Here is a 26,905-nt window from a genome sequence, read left to right on the forward strand (position 1 = left end):
AATGTAGGATTTACTGTCTTGAGTCTGGTTGCTTTCGCTTGACAAGATGATCTCCTTTCATCTAGTTCCCTGCACATGACATAATTGTATTCTTCTTTAAGGTTGAATAATACCCCAGTGTGTGTGTTTGTGGTGTGTGTGTGATGTGTGTTTGTGGTCTGTGTGGTGTGTGTGTGTGGTGTGACATTTTATTCATTCCCCCGTTGAAAGTCATCTATCTTGGCTGTTGTATGTAGTACATGTGGATATGCATGTATCTCTGTGGTATGCTGATATATATGGGTGTAAATATCAGCATATATGCTCCATACTGGTTTCTATAGCATAGCCAATGCACACTCCCACCAGCAGTGATTTCCATCACTTAATGTCACTTTTCTCTTGACAACCATCCTGACTGTGTATGATATAAGGCATTTTCTTAATTTTAGTGGTTGATGGGGGAGGGCCCAGCCCATTGTGGGTGGTGCCATCCGTGGGTTGGTGGTCCTAGGTTCTCTAAGAAAGCAGGCTAAGCAAGCCATGATGAGCAAGCCAGTAAGCAGCACCCCTCCATGGCCTCTGCATCAGCTCCTGCCTCCAGGTGCCTGCCCTGTTTGAGTTCCTGTCCTGACTTCCTTCAATGATGGACAGTGATGTGGAAGTGTAAGCCAAATAAGCCCTTTCCTCTCTGAGTTTCTTTGGTCATGGTGTTTCATCACAGCAATAGTAACCTTCACTAAGACAAGTTGGTACCAGCATGGTGGGGTGTTGCTGTGACAGACCTGGCCATGTTTTGAGGAGGATTGTGAAAGGTCTTGGAAACTTGGGGCTAGAAGAACCACTGAGTATTGAGAGCTCAGTGGGATGTTTTGTTGCAGCTTTGAAGATAAAAATGTTGACAGCAGTGTGGATGATGGAGGCCTGGCCTGTGAAGTTTCAGAGGGAAGCAAAGACTCTTCCAGGCCATTTGTGTGGAGAATCGGTGGTTCTGGTCAGCTGGGGCTGAAGAATCAGCTGTGATTAACAAGAGACCAGAACCACCAACATAAAACTTTTATATTACTGGGACAATTGATGCTGGTCGGCTGGAGCTGAAAATTAGCGGTGATTAAGAAGAGACCAGCTTCACTGAGGTGAAGTCTTCTGGGAAGTGTTTCCTGAGAGTCAGCACATAGAAGCTGTGTTCCAGAGGCAGCCAAGGTTGTACCTCATGTGGGTAGCAAAACTTGGCAAGTCATCCAGGTGGTACTGGTTTTGAAGGCATGAAGGGGCCATGGAAAGCAGCTGAGGCTTGGCACTGTGAGAGGCCAGGAGAGGCCATTGGTGAAGGGGCAGCCTCAGTAGCAGTTGAAGGCCCAGGATTGAAGGGCCATGCAGGGAAGTTGAGGCTTGGCACCATGAAGAGAGCCTAGAAGAGCCTATTGGTGAAAGTGTAGCCCAGCTGCAGCATAGACCCAGCATTTTGGAGATGCCAGCACCATGCGATGACCACCAAGAACAGCAGCAGTAGTGGAGAGGGGCCAGCTGGAGCCTAGAAGACAAGCTGTGTGTGCTGCAGAGGGCTGACCGGAGAAGTGACCCAAGCCCTCTGGAAGAGCCCAGAAGATGGTGAGTGAATCCCAGACATTGGACATTGCTTTGATCTGATTGTGCCTGTGTCCTGGTATTTCCCTATTGATGTAAGGAAGTATTTAACTTATTTTTTACTTTACAGGAGTTGAGGGACTGAATTTTAAAAGAGATTTGGGGTTTTAAAAGAGACTTTGGAGTTTTAAAAGAGATTGGCTATTTTAAAGGGTCTGAACTTTTAATGTCTTTGAATTGGTAAAGACTGTGGGACTTTTAAAGTTATTTAATGATTTTAATGGGAGATCTTGGGGACAGATAAGAAAGGAAGGGTTGTGGCTTGATGAGTTTGTGTGTCAAGTTGACAAGGGGTCAGTTGTTCTGGTTAGTTTTAGGTCAACTTGACCCAAGCTGGAGTTATCCAAAAGGAGGGAACCTCAACTGAGAGAATGCTTCCATAAGATCCAGTTGAAGGGAATTTTCTCAATTAGTGATTAATATGGGAGGGCCCAGCTCATTGTAGGTGGTGCCATCCCTGGGCTGGTGGTCCTGGGTTCTATAAGAAAGCAGGCTGAGCAAGCCATGAGGAGCAAGCCAGTAAGCAGCACCCCTCCATGGCCTCCGCATCTGCTCCTGCCTCCAGGTTCCTGTTCTGTTTGAGTTCCTGTCCTGACTTCCTCCAGTGATGAACAGTAATGTGGAAGTGTAAGCCAAACAAACCCTTTCCTCCCCCAGTTTCTTTGGTCATGGTGTTTCCTCACAGCAGTAGAAAACCTAAGACACTGACTGAAGTAGAATCTCAATGTAGTTTAATTTGCATTTTTTCTGATAGCTAAGGAAGTTGAACCCTTTTCATATATTTATTGGTTGTTTATATTTCTTCTTTTAAAAATGGTCTGTGCAACTCATTTGCCCATATATTGATTGAATGAGTTCCTTTGGTGTTTAAGTTTTGGAGTTCTTTATAGATTCTAGGTATTAATCTCCCTCAGGTCTCAGTTGCCAAAGATTTTCTCCCATTCTGTGGGCTGTCTTTTTATTGTGTTGATAATTTTCTTTGATGTGCAGAAACTTTTAAATTTTATACCGTCCTGTCTGTCTGTCTGTCTGTCTATCTATCTATCTATCAATCAATCATCATCTATCTATTTAAGACAGAGTCTTACTATGTAGACCTGGCTGTCCTGGAACTTGCTCTATAGTCCAGCCTGGCCTTGAACTCACGGAGCTCCACCTGCCTTTGTCTCCTGAATATTTGTCAGTTCTTTCACTAATTTCCTGAGCTTCTGGAGTCCTATTCAGAAAATCTCAAGCTACTCACCTCTGTCTTGATGTGTTCCCCCTTTTCCTTTCTGCTATAGATGTTCTTAAGCCTTTTTTTTTTTTTAAAAAAAGCATGAACAATGTATCCATTTCTCATGCATATATCTAGAAGTATGAGAACCAGGTAAGAGCACCTGCTTGGGTCTACAGCCATAGCACCCAGATCATGCCTGATCTTGTCTGATCTCAGAAGGAGTCATGGCTGGGCCTGGTTAGTACTTGGATGGGAGAGACCATGCTTAGGGACTGGTAAGATGACTCTGTGGGTAAAATGCTTGCTGTACACACACAGAGAACTGGGTTCAGATCCCAAGCATCCATGCAAAAGACTGGCCATGGTGGCACGTGTCTGGAATCCCAGTGCTAAGAGAAAGAGATGGGGGAGGATCCCAGGGGCTCACTGGCCAGCCACCCTCTCCTAATCAGTGAGCTCCAGGGTCAGTGAGAGACCTTGCCCCAAAATAAACAAGGTGCTAAAGAAAACGCCTGATACTGAGCTCTGATATCCAGAGGTGCATGCATGGGCATGTGCATACACACACACACACACACACACACACACACACACACACACACACACACACAGAGGTGGGGGACTAAATTAAATTAAGCTGCCTTAACTGGTCCCACCAATTGATCCCTTTACTGGTGATGAAGGGGAACTCCACTACATCTTCTGTAGGACTTGGTGCTGGTGACCGTTTCCAGCTTCAGCCATCCTGGAAAGTGGTTTCTCATTCCGTTAGCGACACTGAGCTTAAACATCACTCTCTGCTCCAATTGTCCATAAAAACATTGTTGTTGTTGTTCTTTTTCAAGTCAGGGTCTAGCTATGTAGTTCTGGCTGTCCTGGAACTCTGTAGACCAGGCTGGCTTTGAACTCACAGAGATCTGACTGCCTCTGCTTCCCAAGTGCTGGGATTGAAGGCGAGTGCTATTAATCCTGGCAGCTATAAAAAGTGTCGTGACACATTTAAGTCTTGTGCTTATTTTTCTGTTGGGTATTTTTTTTTTTTGATGGGCTGATATGAGGAATTACGTATCCTGGGTGAAGCCTTTGTTGTATGTAAGTAAATACATGCCATGGCTCATCCTGGGGATGGTCTTTTCATGTCCAAGGAGCCTCATCTGCTTGCTGGTCCTGAACATATCATGCTCATCTTTTGGAAGCTGTATCTTTTACATTTTCCCCTCTGTGAATATGAATGTTTCATTTGTAGAGTGAAGAGCTAAGGCTGGTGTTCTGTATGGCAACCCTTCCCACGTCACTCTACAGCATCACCCTTGTCGTAGAGAATGTCTGGATAGGAATAGGTCATTTTTGGACTGTTTGGTTCCATTCTATTGGCTCACTTTTTTTCCTTACACAATGCCATACTGTCAGAATTACTGTGACTTTAAGTAGGTGTGTATGTGTGTGTGTGTGTGTGTGTGTGTGTGTGTGTGTGTGTGTGTTATACAGTGTGTGCATATATGTGAGTTTGGCATGTATGAGAGGTGTCAGTTCTCACCTTCCACCTTATTTGAGGCAGAATGTTTTTGTTGTTCACGGCTGAGTTCGCCAGGCTAACAGCTGCTGGGGATTCTCCCACGTCTTCCGTTTCTCAGTACAAGCATGGGGATTGCTGATATGTGCTGCTGTGTCCGGGTTTATATGGCTTCTGGGGATTCAAACTCAGGTCCTGAGCTTTCACATCAAGCAGTTTACCCCCTGAGCAATCTCCTTAGCCCGAAAGGAAGCTTAACACACGGCAGTATAAATTCAACAGCTTTGTTCCTCCTCAGTGTCCTTTCTGATGCTCTCTGCTGTATTTACACAAAATTCTTAGATCAAGTTTTTTTTTGGATTACTAACACGTGTGCATGTGCACACACACACACACACACACACACACACACACAACTAAACTAGTAGTATGAGTGGAGCTGTACTTAATGCCTGGATTTGAGGATAACTGACATCTCAAAATATGTTAGTCTATGAACATGAGAGAGCTCTTTATTTTGTTTTTCTTAGTATTTTTAAAGCTCTTTATTTAGCTTTCTTGTAGAGCCTTTCACTGTTTTCTTGCTTTTTCATTGATTAGTGTATTATAACTCATTTAAAATGGAACTTTTCAATTACTAGTTGCTGTGTATAAAATGCAGTAAATTTTGTGTGTCATAGTTGAATCACTGATTTATCTAAATTTACTAATTAACCATAGTGATTGATCTGCAGGTCCTTTTGCATTTTGTATGTACACAATCATATAAGTTGTAAATAATGATATTTTTCCATTTATAATCTCATGCATTTTTCTTTTACTATAGCATTGCTTAGATCCTTTAGTATAATGTCTATAATATTATCAAACATACATTGAATCCTTATCCTCTTTTCTGTTTTTTTTTTCGAGACAGGGTTTCTCTGTGTAGTTTTGGTGCCTGGAACTCACTCTGTAGATCAGACTGGCCTTGAACTCACAGAGATCCGCCTGGTTCCGCCTCCCGAGTGCTGGGATTAAAGGCGTGCGCCACCACCGCCCGGCCTTACAACCCTCTTTTCTAACAACTTGCAAAACCCTTGGAATTTTCAGAATGATGAGAAGCTATTGTATGCTAAGATGATTGGTTACCTGGAGGACCCTAGATAATTTGAGGATTGGGATTGATCCCCAGAAAGACTAAGGCAGGATTAGTTAGTAAGGACATTTATCCCCTAAACTCTCGTGAAGGGAGAAACACAGAAGGTTGATGTTACAGTCAATAACTTAATAATGACAAAGTAATGAAGCTTCCACGAAACTCCAAAAGGATAGGTTTCAGGGAGCTTCCAGACAGCTGAACATGTTCCAGGAACATGCTGAGGTCCCTAAAGGGGTGGGGAAGCTCTACCCCCTGCCTCGCTGTGCATCTGGCTGCTCACCCGTAGCTTCTCTGACTTCTGTGGACTGTGCTAGCCATCTAGAAGTGGTGTCTGTGACTTGCTGCTGGCATCGGAAGCGGAGGCATTTCTTGTGGGACCGATAGGTGGGACCCGATGCTATCTCCAGCCCAGAGTGTCAGAAATGAATTGAGTGGTATCTTCTGGGGAATTGTTTGGTTGGTGTGTGGGGAAAACCCTTCCTGGAGTGTGTCAGAAGTGTGAGAGCAGGGCAGCAGGAGAAAATGACCTTGACTGTTCCTGTCTCACTTAAAGCTGAAGTGATATGGGTTAGTGTCTGTTTTGTTTCTCTGGGGAAAGTTTTCCATTTTGTTGATTTATTTTTCACAGTTAAATGTGAGCTTTGGTGCAAATTTTAATCAGATTGGAGAAGTGAGCCTCTAATTAAAAATAATGCATTCTAAGTTTGCTAAACATTTTCCCTATGCCTGTTGTCAAAAGTTTTTCCTCGTTCTCTTAATACAGTAAACACATCAACCCATAGTTGTGTGGTAAATAACTTGGCGTTCCTGTGATAACCCCAGCTTGTTCACAATGCACCGTCGCCATTTTATCTAAGATACTTGAACTGATGTGGACGTGATACTGACGTCTGTAAGGTGTCTCTCCTGCTCTGTGCTTGATGAGCTCCGGCTCTTCAATGTCTCCAGAGCATTTCTCCCTTTTTATTCTCTAAGCGTATTTGAGATAGAGTGGTGTCCCCCAAATAGCTGGGAGAACTCAATGCTGAAGACATTTGGAACTGAAGTTTTCCTCATGGGAAACTTTTATTTCAATTAAATTTGCTGGAACTGGAGATGTGGCTCAGTGGCTAAGAGCCTGTAGTGTTCTTACAGAGGATCAGAACTCAGTTCCCAGCACCCATCACAACGGAACTTACAACCACCCAATAATTCTAGTTCCAGGAATCTGATGCTCTCTGTGGCCTCAGTGGGCACCTGCTAACATGTGGTGCATATAAACTCACACACACACACACACACACACACACACAAATAAGTGAATAAATAAATAAATGGAGAATTCATGTACATTCTTCTTACTCTTGGTTAATTTGATTTTTTTCAAAGAGTATATTTTACATAGTGTAGTGACCCAACATTGATTATATTAACTTTACATTTTAATTTCTGTTATTAATTTGTACTGACTCTTCCTGATCAATCTTGCTAGCTGCTTACTATCTTCAAAGAACTAACTCTGACTTTGCTGATTTTCTTATTTCTTTTTTTTTCCTGCTGTGTTTAAGTGCTGTTTGCTTGTTAACTTTTGTTTTTATTTTGAGGCAGGGCTCTGCTGAGTAGCCCTGGCTGGCCTGGCAATTCCTAGTGAACCACCTGCCTTAGCCTCCTGAGTGCTGAGATTACAATGCCAGGCTCAGCTTTCCAACTTCTCATTACCAATATGTATGTGATTGGTTTTCAGGCGGCCCTTAATTCTACCAGTCACATTGAAGGCTTGGGCTCTATGTTTCTCTTTAAGGGCAGCTGTACCTGGGTCCCAGAAACTTCAATCCATTGTTTTCCAGTAATACTTAAGATATATTCCAGTTTTCTTTTGCTTTTCTTGAGATAGCCTTACTCCACAGGGCACACTCTTCCTGCCTCAACCTCTATAGAGTGCTGAGATCTCAGGTATGAGCTCTGTTTACTTACTTACCTGTTTTTATTTTCTGGTGGTGCTGAGGACTGAACCTCTAGACACCTGAGCATAGTGGGCAAGTACCCCACCATTCAGCTCCAGCTCCCAGTGGCTCCCCTATGTCCCTCTTCTCTCTCTCCCCACTCTCTCTTCTTTCTTATGATCCATAGGCTACTTCAATACTTAGTGATTCTTAAACTTACATGTGGTTATTGATTTGCATCATAATTTCACTGTGGTCAGGAAATAGCTTCTGAGTAATTTTAAACTTTTGAAATGCGTTACAGCTTTCTTAGTGCTGGTATTGTTGCCATAGGAAATTACCATGTGCCCCTCAAAATGCTTATTTTGTAGTTGTTGGGCAAAGAATATTTCAAGTAGCTCTTGTTTCTCATACTTTAACTTGTTATATTATTTGACTTTCATAGGGATAAAAATCCACATGCCACAATAGTTATCCTTTAAAATGTACATTTCAGTGGTTTTTAGTGTATTAACATAATTGTGAAACCATGCCTAATTCCACAACATTTCCGAAATTCCAAGGGGAAACCATCACCATGTCCCCTTCCTTTAGCCCTTGGGGGCCACGGATTTACTTTTTGTCTCCATAGTTACTTATTCTGAACATTTCATCTGAGCGCAGTCATGAAATACATGGCCCTCTGCTCAGCATCTCCCACTCAGCGTATTTTGAGGTTCTTCCGGGTCCCCCCATGCTTCAGCACCTCATTGCTTTTCTATAGTTGATAATATTCCCTGGTATGGAATACCCCATGCATCTTATTTATTCATCAGCTGGTGGCTATTTCAGCCATTTCGACTTTGGACACTTATGAATAACGCAGCTACACACATTTGAGTTCAACCTTTCTGTGTGAAAATGTGTTTTAATTCTCTTAGATTCATGCCTTGGAGCAGAGCTGTAGGATTGTATGGTGGCTCTGGTTAGAAGAGTTTCTAGAGGTTTCCAGCAGCCGGTACCATTTCATAGCCCACCCACAGCGTTATCCACTCGTCTTAGTGGTATGTGGCTGGTACCCCATTGTGGTTTTTATGTGTATTTCCTGACAATGACAGTGACTAGTGACTAAAGTTGGTTGATTCTGTGTCGATTCTCTTCAGAAAAATGTCTATTCAAGTCTCTTGACTGTTTTTTCAACTGGGCTATTTTCTTTCTAGTTGATGGTGTATAAGTATCTTTTATGTATTCAGGAGAAGTGTCTAACAAGATACTGGTTTTGAGAACAGCACCCCCAACTTGTATGGATGTCTCCACTTTCTTGACCCTCATTTCTTTCCTGCTTTCTCAACCAGTCATGGAGAGACATGTGATATATAATCTATTAGGATCGTAGGTTTTCTATTTTTCTTAGTAGTTTATCAGGCACATATACATATAGTTTTATTAAGAGAAAGCATGTGTAGTATGTTGCAAGGCCTTGAGTTTGAACCCACATTACTGCAAATAGAAAAATCAACAGCAGGTGTAGCATGATTGCACTTTACTATTGAGAAAAATCAACAGGCTGATATGGCATGATTGCAACTTACTATTGCGTAGACCCTTGCATTGCTGTGAACCATTGGCTCACGTGCATAGCTCTTGGTGTTTCTACTTTACTGTCTCCCTGCTAGGCACTGGTGTGGGTCTCAGGCACTGGTGTGTGGGTCCCAGGCACTGGTGTGTGGGTCCCAGGCACTAGTGTGCCCCTAGTGTAAACTCTTCTTATTTTCTTAACTTGGTGTGATGTGTGCCACTTAATGGTGATAGTTAGCTTGCTTATGTTTTATGTAACTACTAATACATTAAATTGAATCTATCATCTTATCGGTTAGCTTCTATTTATCCCATTATCTCAGGTAGTTTTTCTCTTCCTATTCTTCTGAAAAAAAATCATATGCTTTTAAATATATAATTTAAATGTCCCTAGTTATCTTGTCATATATTACTTTAGAATTCTTCTGTGATTGCAACCAACGTGATTGCAATCTACACCCATCACCTTTGAAGGCCTGACACATGGGTATATTTACTACTTTCTAGATCATTCGAAGGCTGTACCCCACTTTATTCCACTTCTCTCCACCTTTGTGCTATGATTTTCTACATATCAACCTTACATTTACTTTAAACTACAAGGTTATTGCTGTTTTAGATTTCTTTATTTAATGTTTACGTGTATACTGTGCCCACATGTATGTATATGTACCACCTGTGTGCCTAGTGCCCGCAGAAATCAAAAGAAGGCACCAGATTCCCAGAACCAAGAATTACATATGGTTACCAGCCACCAAGTGGGTGCTGGGACTCGAACCCTGGTCCTCTGCAAGAATAGCCAGTGCTCTTAACCACTGAGCTATCTTTCCCCACAGTTTACTTCCACTTAGACGTGCTCACTTACATCCCCTCTTTGATGTAGCTATTTTTGAATTAATATTGTTAACAGTTAATATTCACTTGGATTTGCTCATTTGCATACTTATGCTTTGCATTCCTTCTTATATTTTTGTATATATATTTACCAGGGATCTTTTTTTTTTTTTTTTGGTTTTTCAAGACAGGGTTTCTCTGTGTAGCTTTGTGCCTTTCCTGGAACTCACGCTGTAGACCAGGCTGGCCTCGAACTCACTGACATCCGCCCGGCTCTGCCTCCCGAGTGCTGGGATCAAAGGCGTGCGCCACCACCGCTCGGCTACCAGGGATCATTTTAAAAACAAATTTTTCTTTTGGACGAGTTCTTTGCAAAGATAACGATGAATGATTAGACTCGTCCGCGGCTCTTCCTCTCAACACTTTCCATTACTAGGATACATTTTTTTTAAAAAAAAAAACAAAATAAAAACCAATGAACCAATTATTTGGAATGAAATGACACGTTATTTGGAACAAAAGCCCTTACGTCATTCAGGTTTCCTCGGTTTCTCCAAATATCTTCGTTTCTGGTGTTGCATCCTAAGAAGCAACACTGTCCTTGGTTGTCCTCTGGCTGTCCTTGGTAGAGACCATTTTCACATATTTGTTTTGGGAGAGACTGACACTCTGAGAAACAGTGGTGGGGTTAGTCTGAAGAATTTCCCTCTTTGGGTTTTTTGTTTTTTGTTTTTGTTTGTTTGGGTTTTTTGTTTGTTTGTTTGTTTTTTGAGGCTTGTCCCACAGTTAAATCCAGTTAGAGAACTTTGAATGGAAAACCCATTGAGGCATTTTGTCATTTTTTGTCATGGAGGTACATGCTATTAACTGGCTCCTCAAGATCCAGACCTACCCCTGAATGTAGAAAGGACACGTACCCCGAGGATGACAAGAAGGGAGTGATGTGACTAATCAGACTTCTCTCACGGACTCTGTCACCTGTCCGCCTTCAGGAGGCATCTGCTTTGTCAACTGGACGTCTGCCAATGGTGCGCTTTCTTTACGTGTTATCTCTTGATGTAAGTTAAATATTGCATCACATGCTTGTCCTAGGGAACTAGTCTGCTGACCTCAGAGGAGGGACCCACCAGGTGTGAGGTGGCGCTCCTCAGGGCTCTCAGGGTCATGACTTAATATGACTTGTTGTTTTAGTCACTGAATTGAAGTGTAATTCCATAGTATCTCCACAGATTGGTTTTAAAAAAAGCACTTCTTAGAGAGCACACAGTCCAAATCCATAGTAACGAAGAAAAACACTTCAAAAATCTCTAATGAGCCAGGTGGTGGTGGCGGCGGCGGCGGCGGCGGCGGCGGCGGCGGCGGCGGCGGCGGCAGCAGCAGCAGCAGCAGCAGCAGCAGCAGCAGCAGCAGCGGCGCACGCCTTTAATCCCAGCACTCGGGAGGCAGAGGCAGGAAGATCTCTGTGAGTTCGAGGCCAGCCTGGGCTACAGAGCGAGATCCAGGACAGGCACCAAAACTACACAGAGAAACCCTGTTTCAAAAAACAAAAACAACAAAAACAAAACAAAACAAAAAAAGAAAAAGAAAAAAAGTCTCCAGTGAACATCATTTTCAGAGTTTCTTCTGCTTCCACTTCCGGCGCAGGACCGTTCATTCCCCTCTTCCTTCTGGATCTCCAGAGCCAGCACATCATCTCTGGTGGCCAGCACATCTCTGGTGGCCAGCACAGCCTGCACAAAGACCCCAGGAGGGGTTGAAGGGGCAGTTCTTAACCTTCCCCATCTCACATCTCTGTAGGACATCACGTTCTTCCTGTCTCTGCTGTGCATTCTCTGTCATACTGAGAAGACACGAACACAAACGAGGTTCTGGACGCGGGTGCAGAGGCAGAGCCCTGCCCCTCATCTGGAGGCCTGTGTCCATCCTGTGGAGTACCTGGAAGGACCCCATTTCCCGAGTCTCTCCAGGTGACTTCCTTGACTCTTAATTTCTCTGGAAAAACTTCCTTATCTGTTTTAATAAATTTTGGTGACATCGTTGATGCCATTTGGGTCATCTTCCTTTGAACCAACCTTGTTTTTCTATAGCTCTGTTAAAGTATGGTGCCCAGAGAGGGATATGATATGTAGGGGTGGCTACCTAGCTACCCATAATGCTGTAGGAGTGCCAGTTCCTTTTGGCTCAGTCCTGAGTTTCATTAATGGCGAGCAGGGTCACGTTGTTGTTGTCTTATTAAATAAATGAGTCCTGCTCTCCTGCCAGCTTTTGTAACCCCCACCCCACCCCCACACTTAGCTAGGAAGTGCCCATCACCAGCCCCACCACCTGGGCTCATCCCAGAGTGGCTCTGAGTGTTCCATCAGAGTCCCCCTCAGCTGGAAGCCACCCTGGCCGGTGCAGCCAATGCTCTGGGATTCGAGCAGCAGGAAGGGACGCACAGATTCTGGCGTTCCCAAACCTGCTCCTGCCAATCCACCCCAATCTGAGTCATCCTCACCCTCCAGCGTTGAATGTTGGAGCCCTGCCTCGGCCCTTCATGAGGCTCCTGAACCATTGTCAATGTTCACGCTCAGCTGCCCTCGCCTCACCCAGGCTAATGAGGGTTGGGGAAGTGTCCTTTGTCTGGAGCCAAATGGGTCTCCCAGCTGCAAGGGTGTCCTTTTTCTCTGTGTTCACATACTGGGCCCCCTCCTAGGGGTTAAGCCCAGATCAGACAGAGAGGGGGCAAGCTACCTTGGAAACTCTTATGCTTCTAGAATACAAGGTAAACACAAACCCACGTGCGCAGAGTGCACGTGTATGATGGCTCCTACATGCTATAGGACATGAAGGAGGCATGGAAATTTCCACAGATACCCAGGATCTGAAGGTTGACCTTTCAGGAGAGGTCTGTCCCGGACTTGAGCCTCTGAGAGACCACCGCAATGATTCACAATGTTCCTCAAGGATCTTTATCTCAGAAGTCAGTACAGACCAAGCCTTGCGGCCACCGGCCACCACTTGGTCCATGTCCCCATGGTCCTACACGACTGCTCCCCCCCTCCCCCTCCCCCTGCCCTCCACTCTCCAGGTCCTTACACTGCAGTCTCCAGAGCTCCTCACTAGTGGTTTCTCCTCAGAGCAGCCAGCCCTGGCCTCCACCCTCCCTGGCTCCCACCTCTACTGTCCCCTGCACCTGGGCAAGCCTCCCTCAGATCTGCTCCTCCATTTATTTCAGCCACTTGTGAAACTTCAAATCTCGATCTCGGTTTTTTAAGTTCACACATTATAAAATCCCTTTCTGGTGTGTGTGTGTGTGCGCGCGCGTGTGCGCGCATAAATCCTTACAATCATCACAGATGTACATAAAATAATTTCAACGTATCAAAGAACTCTCTCATATTGCCCCTTTAAGTTCAAACTGTTCCTCACCCCTGTGCTCTGGCAAAGACCTGGTCTCCATTTCAATTTTATTTTTATTTCTTTATTTAGCCGTTCAGAGTGTGGCTGACATGGAATGTGGGTGAATGCACTGTTCCGGCCATCTTCTTTCCCTGTTCTTAACCCCTTTGGGGTCCCCATGCTGTTGCTGGAGTCCAGCACGCTCCCCCTTAGTGCTCGGAGCATCCATTCCACTGTATGGCTGCGCCACAGCTGCTGTGATCTGCATGTTCTCCTGTTAAAGTGCTGGCTTGTTTGACTCCTTGGGGATTATGAAAAATGCTGCTTAGACATCCATGTGCAGAATTTGTATGAATGTAGCGTTTCCACCTCTTTAGAATAAGTATCCTGCTGTTAATATGTGTGAAATCACCTTTCCTCTGCTTGGTTCCCTCTCTCTGACTGTTAATTGACCCAAGAATTCTACAGTTTACTAATCCCACCATTGGTTTTCACTGGCCATCACCTCTTAATTGGGTGGTTTTTTTTTTTTTCCCATCACACAACTTGGATTTCAGAGTCCATTGGAATACATTCTTATTGGAACATTTACTTGAAAAAAATTATTTATTTTGTGTGTGATGGAAAGGCAGGGGTTACCATGCTGTGGTGCGCCTGTGGGGGTCAGGAGGACAACTACAGAACTCACTTCTCTCCTCCCACCATGTGGGGCCTGAGGATCGACCTGGATCCCCAAGACAGAACTCACTTAGGCTGCCAGGCTTGGCCACAAAGTGCCTTTTCCCACTGAGCCATCTCACAGGCCCTCTCTGCAACATTCTTAAGTCCCTCTCCTGCACCCTCCCGGCTGAGCCCTCACCCTGGCAGACTCGAGTCCTTGTCCGCTCTGTTTTCAGTAGAACAGGAAGATGTACTTGGAGGAAGACACATTAACAGTGATAATAGGTCCGCAGGTGACCATGACACTGCCTTACACTCCAGATGTTGGCCGTCAACCCAAGCTTCTAATACGACTATCTCACACTTGTATCTCTTCAAACTCGAGACTGCCTCACTCTCCCTCAGCTCCTGCTTTGCTCCCTGGAGGTGGAAGCAGCCAGACCGGAGCTACCTCATCCTCTTCACATCACTAATTCCGCCTGATTGTGTCCCCATTCCATTCTCTGATGTCCCTCTGTCAGAGTGACGCGCTGCCCTGGCCTCTATCCAGAGCCATCCCCCTGCATTCCATGGTACACCGGCTTCTCTCAGCACCCAACCCATCTTTCCTCCATCTTGGCTCTTGCAAATATTTCTTCTCTGTTCTGCCTTTATCAAGTGTTCCCTCCATCCCCGCCATGTAAACATTTCCTAGTATAGATCATCAGCACAACACCCCCAGAAAAACCAACAAGTTTACTCTCGGGAGAGCTAATGAACATGACCTCAGCTGAGGTTCACATCACCTATGATAAGTCGTGGTGATGACATGGACCCTTGACACAAGGTGATAAGAATGGCACTTAGCCTCTGAGGTCCCCCTCCTGATGCCCACCACTAGAAGAACAAGAGAGAGATCTGAATTAAAGGATGTTCTGCAAAGCATGTGTCCCCAAAACTGCTAGGGTCACCAAAAACACAGCAAAGTTTATGAGAAGGTATAGGATACAGGCTTGCTCAATGGAATGTGCCTTGGATGGAATACTAAAACAGAAAAAAAGAAAAAAAAAAAGAGGGAAGGGCAAGAAGAAGTTAGATTTAAAACTAAAGAAATAAAAGTACAAACTTTACTGTCAATATTTTAAAATTTTATTTGCTTATTTTATGGGTATGGGTGTTCTGCTTGCATGTATGTATGTGCACCACATGCGTGCCTAGTCCCTGTGGAAGCCAGAAGAGGGTGTCAGATCATATGGGAAAAGAGTTAGAGTTATAAGCCACCATGTAGGTGCTGGGAATTGAACCTGGGTCCTTTGAAAAAGCAGCCAGTGCTCTTAACTTCTTAGTTATCTCTCGCATCCATAAAGTGCAAACTTTAAATAATGTACCGATATTGGCTCATCAATTATGACACACACACACACACACACACACACACACACACACACACATAGTAGTAATGTTAACAAATGGGGAGCAGAGGGCAAGAAAATATAACACTCCTAGGACTTCTCTATAATGGTAAAACTATAAGTTTATTTAATATTAAAAATGAAAGCCCACTCATTCCTGTGATGTACCTCTCCTTCCAGCCCCACCCTTTCCCCTGCATCCCTTCCCAAGAAGTCTCCCAGGGAACTCCTTGGGAGAGCTGTATAGTACTGCCAACCTTGCATCCCCACCCACTCCAGCTTGCTCACTCAGCTGCTCTGTCCTCAGCTCCCCACCCAAACTGTTCCCTGAAGGTCAACAATGACCTGCATGGTAGCAAGTTCTAGAGGCCATTTGTTCTCCTTATCTGACCCCCATCATCCTGGTGTGAGGTCCACCCAGTTCAGTGTTCCCCTCTGGTGAAGCACCATTGCCTTGGCTTTTAGTATACTCATGGGCTGTTTCCCTGGTGGCTCTTGGGGAGTCTTGTTGCTCACTATTCCTTCTTAGTTCCACTCATTTCAGTGCCCTGGGCCCTGTCTGGAAGACCTCTACATTCCTTTGTCTACTCTCATAACCATTGTTTATCCCATCTCATGGACTTAAGCACCAACTACCTATTGTGTCCCCGAAGTGTATATCACCAGCCCTGGCCTGTGAGGCCAAAGGGGGTTCGGTCTGTAAGAGAAGGAATTGAGACTTCACTGAGGTTACAGAGAGGCCAAGCAGTTTCCTTAGGGGTCACTGGGTTTGAAGGAGCATTTTGAAGAAGCAGAGTTGACATTTTGATCATTATAGAACTGGAAAGTACCCTTTGTAGATGAACAGGAAGAGGCTGGAGACTTAGGAGACCGTACTGGGGAATAGGTAATGTGTGGGAGGTCCTGTCTATAGTCTAAGAAATTGGTCCCTGCCCCTATGATGCTAGCCTGGGCTCAGCTCTGCCTTTCAATCTCTATATGCCTGTAAGCAAGTCACTTACAGGCTTTGCTTCCCTGGGATTCAGTCTTAACCTTAACATAGAATATATTAATAACAAAATATAGAAGTTGATAACTTAGAGAATGCGGTTGGGTTCAAGCCTCTCTGGGCTCCTGTCAGCATCCACAGCCAATCTGGGTTAACACAGTCCCATCTCATGACCCTGCAGTACCCCGGCCTCAGGGAAGAAAGAACAGGTTAAGCTGACCACTCTTCTACAACGTATACGTTCTTTTTTCACAAAAGCACAGGATGGGCAGGCAATGGGAAAAAGGCAGGAGATGGTTGAAACTTAAACACCATAAAGGAAATGAGTCTACATCACATCTTCAGCCAAACCACAGGTCAGCATTTGACCAGTCTGTCCTGCATTGAAGGGGGTGGGGCTGGCCAAACTCTACAGGACAAGTAGAATCTCTTGGTGCTCCAACCTTAGGTCTGACTTTCCCTCCCAGAGAGAGTTCTAATCTGGAGGCTAGCAGCTAGAGCGATGCCAAGATGGCATGCACCACTGAGAAAGAACACACCTACATGCAGGAGGTACTCAAGGGGCTCAACAGCTGTCACCTCTGTATAGGAGCCTGGTCCTGGGGCTGTGTGCATCACATGCAGGCATAGACCTGCTCCTAACCCACAATATGAAACCGGGAAGCATCACATCAGTCTTCCATTTTTTTTTTTTTTTTTTTTTGGTTTTTTTGAGACAGTGTTTCTCTGTGTAGCTTTGAGCCTTTCCTGGAACTCGCTTTGTAGACCAGGCTGGCCTCGAACTCACAGAGATTCGCCTGCCTCTGCCTCCTGAGTGCTGGGATTAAAGGCATGCGTCACCGCCTACATTCCTACTGACCCACCAGAAACAATGACATTCTTTGCTTGCTGGAGTTGGAAGTCAGAGGTGTTGGACACTGTCCCCACTCCACCAGGGCCTGGAGGGTCAACCCCAGCTTTGGGTGTATGGTTAAGGCCAAATGCTTTGCCCCAGAACGGCCTTATAGGCCCCTCAGGCTCACTGAAGTCCCTGGGGACCACGAGAGTGTTCCTGCAGGCTTGAGTCCTGAATTTGCTCATGCTCTGAGTTGATCTGGTCCTCAAGGTGAAGAAGTGCTTAGGAAAAGAACAAGTGATGTTTGCAGGAAGCCTGAGATGGTGGAGGAAGAGGAGGAAGAGCCTGGCAGGGTCCAGATAATCCAACTCAAGGTCCAGAAACCCAATCAGGATGAAAAGGGGACCAGAAGCAAAAAAAACCCAGAAACTCTAGAGTAAAACTAAGACTGACTGGGGTGTCATTTATTTTTTAAAATTTCTTTTTAGATTTTTTTTATTATTTAATGTGTTATGTGTTTTGTGTGCATGTACTTATGTGTACCATGTGCCTATCTGGTGCCTGTGGAGGTCGGAAGTGGGCATCAGATCCCCTGGGACTGGAATTACAGATAGTTGTGAGCCACCACGTGGATGTTGGGAATCCAACCCAGGACTTCCTGCAAGAGCAAATGCTCTTAACCACTGAGCCAGCTCTCCAGCTCAGACAGGACTTTTCTATTTGAAAACGTAAATGGGCTCTAGCGTAAGATATATCTCATAGCCAGCTTTGGGGCACGAGAGGAGAGCAGCACTAGACTTGAGCTGTATGTCTCCTAGAAATGAGTGGGTATATGTGAAAGTCTCTGAGTCCTGGTCTCATCCGCAAGATGCATATGTGCAGCATCCCTTAGGCTTTTGGAAGCTACCAAGGTAATAACGAACCCAAAACATCAGGTGTACAAGGGGATGCTGGGAAGGCTGGTCATAGGACTGTCTATAAAAACTGGGATGCTGCTGGCCTTCTCCCGTCCCTCCCCCATCACTCCAGAAAAATGCCTGTTGGATCACCAGAAGAGTGATTTTGACAGGTCACATTTGGAATAGGGAACCCATCGGGTCCATGCCTAGTGCTGGCCTTCTGCTATGTTCTGTCTCTGGCTGAGGTCGTCTTTTTCTCTTTTATCCTACAATCTGCCTAGGAAGACCTTGACCTCACGCTGAAGTGGAGTCCTCTCTGACCTTGGCCCAAGATGCCCTTCTCGGAACCTCTGCTGGATGTCCAGTGTGAAGACACAAGGACCAGCACGCTCCTCAGTGCCTCCTGTGGATTTCTGAAGGTAGAGACCACAGCTTCCTCCCTTCTTTTCTAGCCTACAGAGAAAAGGGCCCATAGGTCTCTGCAGAGACACACCAGTATCTGCAGACACGCAGAAGACAGCGTATGACTTCTGGACTTAGGCACTAGCCAGGTGCAAATGTTTCCCTTCGGTTATCAGACTTCCCGTTGGCTGCCGTCAATCATCTGGTCCAGTTGGGTTCCAATGTTCATTTTCTGTGTGGCAGTGAGTAAGAGAGTCGTTTTCCATTGGCACAGCCCACGATAAATGCACAGGAAATGAGAGGCACCAGCAGGAATTGGATCAGAATACTTTAATAAGATATCAGTGTCAAAATACATTTCCTTATAAAGTTAAGCTCCCGTACAGTTATAATGTCATCAGTAGGAATTTGACAATGCAATAATGTTCATGAAGTTGTTACATTGACAGGGAAGGTTAATATGAAGCTCGGAATATTTCTCAGAGTGTTTTTAGTTAAACTGCAAAGGGAAAATGCCCTTAATGCTGAGGCGACAACACAAGAAATCAAATACCAGCAGTTACATGTCAATAACCCTTCAAGTTCCATCACCGTGCGTCAGGCCACACCATGCACCAACGTGCGACTTGGACAACACCATGCCTAGGTCATTTTAGGTAGATTGACTTTGAAAGTTAATTTTTGGTTTGGGCAGTAAGGCTCTTTAGGCTTACTGTGTTCTGGCCTAATGGGCTTTGTGTGTATTTAAAGTTTTATTGTACCCAAGTGAACAACATCTTATGTTGATTGGTATCACACACCCCAAAGGTGGCCTCCCTCTTCCCCAGTGAGTTACAAAGTGCTCCGGGAATACTATTTTCAGTGCTTCCTACCTGTTTACGTCACTTCATGTGACTGAGACCTCTGCGAGAGGCTGTCCCCAGAGGTCTGCCTGCCTGCTGCTCGCCCGCAGTGGGGCACTACACCTAGGCTTGGCAGGGCCATCTGCCCCGCAAGCTGCGGGTGTGGCGGGGTGCAGGGCTGGTCAGACCTGGCACCGGCTCCTAGTTTAGCTCCAAGGACTGGGTGGCTGTATTATTTGTGAATCCCCATTCAAACCATCTCATGGTAGCTGTGGAAATACCCAAATGTGCCGCATGAGGGAGACAGGCAGAGTCACATAACTCAGTGTGCTTAAAGGGCTAGGAGCAGGACCTGAAAACAGGAAAAGCGCTTCCTTCCCATCCCCGACACGTGCCATCGGAGGCCTCGTGGCAGCGGTCACACGCATACGTACAGAATACACAGAGAACACGAGGAGAGAAGACAGCTTGCCATGCTCTGCCTTAATGACTCCACTCCCGGGATTGTTTGCCACACCCATGGCATGTCACAAAAGCAAAAAGTCACCAGAGAGAGAGAGAGAGGAAAAAAAGATCTGTAGCGGTGTTAGTGCAGGCATGTGGGAGTACAACACAGTTCTACAGTGTCCAGAACACTGAGAAAAATAAAACCAACAGCCCTAAAAAGATCTTAAAAGTGATTTTGTGAGCAGGATTCCATTTCTAAGTTTTTAGATATTATAAAGTACCCCATATATATGATAAACACTAAACCCAGATATAAATTTTCCTTTAAAAAAAACCCCTCAGTTTTGCTTTTGAGTAATAATAATAAAAAAATCCCCTGAACCTGGGGTGTGATGGGGGACGCCACCAAACGGTTCAGGAAAACCACCGCGTGGCTTCACAGGTAACCCTGGAGTTTACCTTTCACATTGCTTATTTTTTTTTGCCCCATAAGTCATATCAAAATCAGAGCAAAGAGTTGCTTTTTAAAAATCACACTAAATTTTACAATATGGTGGTGATTAGGTATGTGTGAGAGAGAGAGACACAGAGATAGGGAAACAGAGAATCCACAGTGGAGCTTGGAAAGCAAATTCCTTTTCTCTTTGGCAACAACCACCACCAAACCACTTCAGCTGAACGAAGCCCAGGCTTCCCCTAAGGAGAGCCAACATCCACCGATGCTTGTTAGTGCGGATACTGAATGTGAGAGAGAAACCTTGGGGGGATATAAATTAGAAATCACTCAAGGAAGGGAGGGGGAAATCTTATCAAATTTCAGAACGTTTTCATCGATGGAAAAAAAACGACTACGTATTTTGAAAACATGGATAATAAAGTGAGCATGTCAGGTAAAGGCCACTGCTTGGTGACCTGGGCAGATCGGCCAGGTCAGTACATCTCTTAAGAAGTGTGCTGGTGTTAGAGATACCTAATTGCAACACAGACAGAAGGTGGAGCTGGCAGACAAGACGGCGAGGCAGGAACGTGCCCGGCCAGAGGCCCTGGCTCAGGTGGCCTGGTCCAGAGCTCTGAGAAGGTCTCTCCCTTGCAGGAGTGTGGAACTTCCCGGCACAGGGACATTCACCTCACAGTCATATCGGGTCAGTTCCGGCAACAGGTAAGGCTCGAACGATGGCCCCAGCAGGCGACTCGCCATGCCTGCAAGAGGGGGTGGGGGTGGGGGTGGGGAGGGGACTTTAAAAGCCTGACCCAAGCACTGGCACAGTACCTCCCCCACTGGAGACAATCAGGGAGAAGGGCCCGCATGGCAAGAACAGCGTCTCCATGCCAGGCCAGGAACGTCAGGTACCAAGGCCATCTTGCCCTGGGCTCCACTCCCCATTCAGAGGACAGAGCCAGAAGAGAACATGTCTCAGAGGTGCTGAGATCCAAAGTAGGTGCTAGCAGCGACAGGGGTCTCGTAGCTTTGGTACAGGGCAACATCCCGGTGGCCTCTCCCTCCTGGGGTCCACCTGCTTCCCCTTCTTGCCTGCATTCCTATGAAGAGAGGCCTCACCCCCTGTTAATTTCACCTCTTCTTTCAGTCATGGTCAGAAAGTGATCTAAGTTGAAATTATTTTTGCTTTGGTTTCAACTGCCAGGGGAACCTGTCATGTGCTGACTACTGCTGACCAGATGTATACCAGGGGGTGAGTGTATACCAGGGGGTGAGTGACGCACGGTTCTCTCCTTTCAACTTTTGGGCTTGCCTGCCCACCTGCTGGTAAACAGTGGGACTGGGGTATCAAGCCCAGGGCTTCTGGGGTTCCACAGACTGAGAACCCAACTACACGACTGTAGACAAGGTTCTGGCATTCCCCCACCCGACCCCCCACCCCAAAGCCACAAACTGTATGTGCCAAAGAGGGGCCTCTGTGGGAACACATCAGGGTTTCAGTGGGAACAGCTGAACTTTCCAGATCACCAAGCTACCCTGCTGTCAGTGAGTCTCTGTGCATGCTTTCAGAGAGATGTTGTGTACACTTCAGCAATGAGGAGCTAAGGTAAAGACAGACGTACGCCGGGCGGTGGTGGCGCACGCCTTTAATCCCAGCACTCGGGAGGCAGAGCCAGGCGGATCTCTGTGAGTTCGAGGCCAGCCTGGACTACCAAGTGAGTTCCAGGAAAGGCGCAAAGCTACACAGAGAAACCCTGTCTCGAAAAACCAAAAAAAAAAAAAAAAAAAAAAAAAAAAAAAAAAAAAAAAAAAAAAAAAAAAAAAAAAGACAGATGTACGCCAAGAGCCTGCAAGTGACCTGCTTATTGGAGGGTTCCTTCTAAAGCCTTTCAGCCTGCCTTTCCACAGCAGCAAGCTTGTCTCTGCAGACCCCACTGCAGACCCCACTCCACATCAACTGTCTTCCTCAGAAGTCCATCACAGCCCCGGGGCTCCTCACCGTCCCAGCCGCTTCCCTCTCCCAAAGCTTCCCTAGCCTGAGTTGGTCAGAAGTAACTGTAGCTCTGCCCTCTCTCTGGGGCCATGCATATCTGAGAGAGCTCTTTCTTTCTTTCTTTCTTTCTTTCTTTCTTTCTTTCTTTCTTTCTTTCTTTCTTTCTTTCTTTTTCTTTCTTTTTCTTTCTTTTTCTTTCTTTTTCTTTCTTTTTCTTTCTTTTCTCTCTTTTCTCTCTTTTCTCTCTTCTCTCTTCTCTCTCTCTCTCTCTCTCTCTCTCTCTCTCTCTCTCTCTCTCTCTCAGTTCAGATTCTCATTGAGGGGGGCCTTCAAGAGATTCTTTGAAGTCATTGTCAACACTTCCTGGGCCTGGTACCACGCAGGTCCTGGCTAATCCATCCTCATACAGCCTGTCTGGATGCACTGTAACTAGTTGCCTGAGCAGAGGCTCCGAAGGAGGCCCGTCATCCATGCAGAGCTGCTGTGAGTGGCTGCTTCCCAGCTTCCTGTCCAGTCAGGCCACCTGTGTGCATCAGACCCTGGGTATGGTACAAGCTCCCGAACACTCACCTGACCCCTTTTGGGCTCCTGGAGGACTGTAGTCCTGGAACTGGGAGGCATAGCACTGTGGCGGGAGCCCACGCTTGACATTCTCCCCTGGGCTCACAGCAGATGGTGGCTGCGGGGGTGGCAGGTGTCTCAGTGGTTGGCCCAGGCCTCTCATGGAGTTTTGAGCGAATTCATCTGGAAGGATCCAAGCCAGAGAGTGAATATGGTGCCGTCTGATAGGACAGATGGTAGCTCTCAGCCTGCTTTTTCTTTTCAGAGGCCATGTAGAGGCCGCAGAACCTGGAGCCCCCTCGTGGCATGGACATGGCCCGTTCTAACAAGGTTCAGGGAGCGGGCTCTGACCCTCAACCCTCTAGACCCCTGGTTAGGCCTGCTCACCAGGGGCCATGCTTGCGCTGATGGTCTTGTCAGGCGTCAAAGGACAGGTCCCACCCATGAGGCTCTTCATACGTTTCCACATCAAATGTGAACTGCTGCTGGTGCCCGGAGGGTCCCCCTGCAGATGTGAGGTGCGGTTGGAGGCAGAGGGCTGGGGGGTGGGGTGGGGTGGGGGCACCCCACAAACCCAGCAGACGCAGACACAGGGAGGTGCTCACCACTGGCATGAGCTTTTTGCATCTCTGCCCTAGCCTCGCTTCCCGCCCAGGAGGCGGCTTACCCCGCTCGCGTCTTGGAAGGCGTGCTCCTCACGTTCCAGCTGGCGCTTCAGCTTCAGCTTGTTGGAGAGGGCTATCATGGCGGGGCTCATCATGTATGGGCCGCGAGCCCCGAAGTCCTTGGCAGACCTGCCAAGCCCAGGAAAAGAGAGCAGGTGTAAGGGAGTCTATGGCCTTCCACCTGGTGTCTTCACAGGACCAATACTTAGGACGAAGGCAATTTATGGACATGGAATATGGAGTGCCAAAGGGCCTGAACAGCTGTGGCTCTGCCTTCTGTTCCTCTACCTGGTGAGATGCCAAAGCATTCAGGCACCTGTGCCTCCCTTCACACACCTGTCTATTACCTCAGCTACTCTCGGGCAGTCCTGCCCTCATCGGTGACTGTCCCGCTAGATGACATCAGTCTCTACAAGGATTTCTGCTCAGTGCCTCCCACCCAGAGGACCATCTGGGTGCTTTACGAAGGGCACACACTACAGACGACACCCCCCAGCTTCTGGGACTTAGACCCGTGAGCACCTGGTGTGGTGTGGTGTGGTGAGATAGGGAATGTTGGCATCTGCATGTATCCCACAGAGGCTCTCGGGTAGAAGCCTGGGCCGGTGGAAAGCACGGGATTATGGAGAGAATGGAGAAACTGTCACTCAAATACCTATCTGTGCCCAAAGATGAACCCTAAGGCGAGTAAAGTACCCTTGGGGTGATCAAAAGGTAGACAGCAGGTTTGAGATACTCAGTGAGCCCTTCCTCCTGTATTCTGGGGGTCTGGCCTGCAAGTATCAGTTCTCTAACTAGGTAGGTAGAGTGCCTGTGCCTGCAGAGTGAGGGCGGGAAGCCTAGGTGGGGCTCCAGAGCACCCACTGGTGGGTGTGTACTTATACCTTCTCCCTGCCCAGTAAGACCCCTCCAGCCTGGCATCTGTCACTGACCTCATCTTGAACATGGAGACGTGGGGTGAGGTGTTGGGCGGCTCCACCTGTGATGGCCCCAGTGGCAGAGCCCCCAAGGATTCACTGTTCTGATCTCCAGCAGGCCACTTGGTGGGCCTGAAATGTAATGGTGGGTCTGGAGGCCACTGAGTGTTGGATCTGCCTCCCATCGAAGAGAGTGGAGTGCTGGCCTGGCCACAGCATGGAGGCAGGGACCCTTTGTTCCCAGCGTCAAAGAAGATGGAGGACATGGGCCAGTGCTCCGGCTCCGGCTTCCTGCTTTCCACCTGCTGGGGGTACTTGCCCAGGAAGAAGGGGCTGGGGGTGGTCCCCAGGGCTAGCGGCTGGAAGATGCTGGTCATGGTACTGAAGCAATGCTGGGCATTGGGCTGGGGGCTCTCTGGCATGTGGGGCTCCTCCGGGCAGATGGGGCTTAGCTGGAAGTCCTCCCCATCCATCGGGATGTAGGGTGCTAGAGTCTCCAAGTCCAGCTCATTGAAATCCGTCTGAGGAGATACAGAGCAAAGCTGTATTGCCGTGGCTGGCCCAGCCCATGCCCTTCCCAGGCCTTTTCAAAGGGTCACTCCTCCGTCCAAACACATGTACTGGAAACTCTCGGATTTGCCATCGAGGGCACAAGACTTTCTGTCCATGCACTTATCCCTTCACTCTGTGCTCTAAGCTTCCACCCCTGACCTGCAATGCCCTCTTGCTCCATTCTCTTCCAGTCAGGCAAGCTCCATGCCTCCATGGCATAGGCTGCTCCTTCATCCTATTCTCGCTACACTTGAGCTCCTGAGATGAAGGCAGCTTCTCTTCCCCTCCCTCCCAGGCCTGTAAAGGGACTGCCGTTCTCAGAGACCTGCGTCATCGGGTTCCCATTGTCACACTAGAACACTCATAAACAGAGACATAGCTGTGGCTACAGTTAGTGACGGACCCCTCACTGCAGACAGACCTCTGTAACTAGTAACCCAGAGAACGGTACTGAAGCAACACTGCTTGCTTGGACCCAGGAAAAGAGAGATGCACAGAAATGATGAAAAAAAAAATTGCAGGCCAGGGCGACGGCACACACTGAGGAGCCAGGTAGAAGCCTGGATGGAGAACTCGGTCTGAGACAGACTGGGGTATGAGGATTGCCCCTGGGGCGCTGGCCGTCACCACATCCACCCACCTCATCCACTTACAATGTGTGCAAGGGCATGTGGCCCTGTGCAATAAATTGTCATTGAATATACAACGCAGGAGCATTTTTGTCAATCATTTAAAGTGAAATGACTTTTTAAAATGCATCGATTGAAGAATTTGGACGTGCCTCCGTAGAGGTTTGGTGGCGTGAAAAAGCGGGAGGAGGGCTGGTCGTAAGCTCCCTGTCCCCGAAGCTTTGTTCAGCACCCCGGGACCTCTGCCCAGGGACGCAGGAGCCTTCATCATCCACACGGGGCTTACCTGGGTGCTGCACTGGTCCTTCGCCTCCGTGTCCATGGCAAAGAGTTTCTCGATCACTTCAATCTTCAGGTGATCCTCCAGAGATGAGTAATAGTCTTCAGGACTGCTGGGCTGGAGACCGAGAAGGAGAGGACTGAGTCAAGAACACGGTGCTTGTCTCCCCAGAAGTAAACGGACAAGCGTGTTTCCCGACTCATTCGGCTGCGTTCCACAAGGAATGAAGGGGGCTACTATTTACAAGCTGTGTGAAGTAGATCCATTCGTCAGCCTCTCTGAACCTTGGTCTCCCCGTAAGGAGACGGTTTGCCTCACTTCCTAGAGCAGGGGTTCTCAACCTTCCTAACAGATAAATAATAAAATTATTTTCGCGGCTACTTCATAACTGTAATTTTGCTACTGTTCTGAATTGTAATGTAAGTATTTGTGTTTCCTGGTGGTGTTAGGGACCCCTGTGAAAGGGTCACTCAACCCCAGGGGTCATGAACCACTGTCCTAGGGGTGTCTTGCCGTGCACATTGGCTAGAGGCTGTGGCCAACAGGGCTCTGTGACTGAAGCCTTCTGTCTGCACAGAGACCAAACTCGGTTCTCACTGCCATTTCAGGCATCGCTACTTCGACAGGGCTGGGGGACAAGGACTAAGAGCCAGCGGTCAGCTCTATGGTCCCTGGAAGATAGGCCTCCCAGCATTCTTAGGGGGCACTGCAATAACTTCACGGGGACAATAAGTCTCAGAATGTCTTTTCAGGGATCTGGCAGCAGAGCATGAGGGGCCCGCCCGCTCTGTGTGCTCCCCCGAGGGTGGGGCTCACCGTGGAGCAGCTACTGCTGCTTGTGGCACTGGGGGTGGTGTTCCCTGGGGAGCCTGCCTGGGGCACAGTGAAGGCTGGCAGGCTCCCAGACTCACTCTGGGCACCGTGGCTCAGCTCTGCAGCCCAAGGCTGGCCTGGGGGCAGGACGGCCTTGCTGTAGGCTGATGACTCATCAAAGTTCTGGTTTCCTGTAAAGACAAGACATGCTTGGTGAAGAGTCACCAGGTCTAGGTTCTTCCCAGGGAGGAAGGAGCCCAGAAGTTTCACAAAGGTCCTGAAAGTGGGCCTGGGATGGACACCCTCAGTACCCTGGAGCCTAGCTAGGACCAAAGAGCCTTTGACCAGAGCTGCGATTCAATATGGGGACTCCTTATAATGAGACCAGGTCCCAACAGC

At 47.2% G+C, this 26,905-nt stretch overlaps 1 protein-coding gene and 1 pseudogene across 1 annotated transcript in view; both read right to left on the minus strand.

Annotated features, from left to right (window-relative positions):
* Nucleotides 1-12,366, minus strand: part of LOC131897737 (protein SET-like) — a 28,051-nt pseudogene extending 15,685 nt beyond the window's left edge.
* Nucleotides 12,367-18,683: 6,317 nt separating this feature from the next.
* Nucleotides 18,684-26,905, minus strand: part of Epas1 (endothelial PAS domain protein 1) — an 83,271-nt gene continuing 75,049 nt past the window's right edge. The window contains exons 10-16 of the mRNA XM_059248373.1: nucleotides 26,510-26,697; nucleotides 25,700-25,810; nucleotides 24,248-24,753; nucleotides 23,318-23,444; nucleotides 23,038-23,155; nucleotides 22,660-22,833; nucleotides 18,684-20,857 (exon numbers count right to left, since the gene is read on the minus strand). Coding sequence (XP_059104356.1) covers nucleotides 20,706-20,857; nucleotides 22,660-22,833; nucleotides 23,038-23,155; nucleotides 23,318-23,444; nucleotides 24,248-24,753; nucleotides 25,700-25,810; nucleotides 26,510-26,697 — 1,376 coding nt within the window. The 3' untranslated portion in view covers nucleotides 18,684-20,705. The remainder of the gene's footprint in view (nucleotides 20,858-22,659; nucleotides 22,834-23,037; nucleotides 23,156-23,317; nucleotides 23,445-24,247; nucleotides 24,754-25,699; nucleotides 25,811-26,509; nucleotides 26,698-26,905) is intronic.

Source organism: Peromyscus eremicus, chromosome 22 (assembly GCF_949786415.1).
Source record: "Peromyscus eremicus chromosome 22, PerEre_H2_v1, whole genome shotgun sequence".
Lineage (NCBI taxonomy): Eukaryota > Metazoa > Chordata > Mammalia > Rodentia > Cricetidae > Peromyscus > Peromyscus eremicus.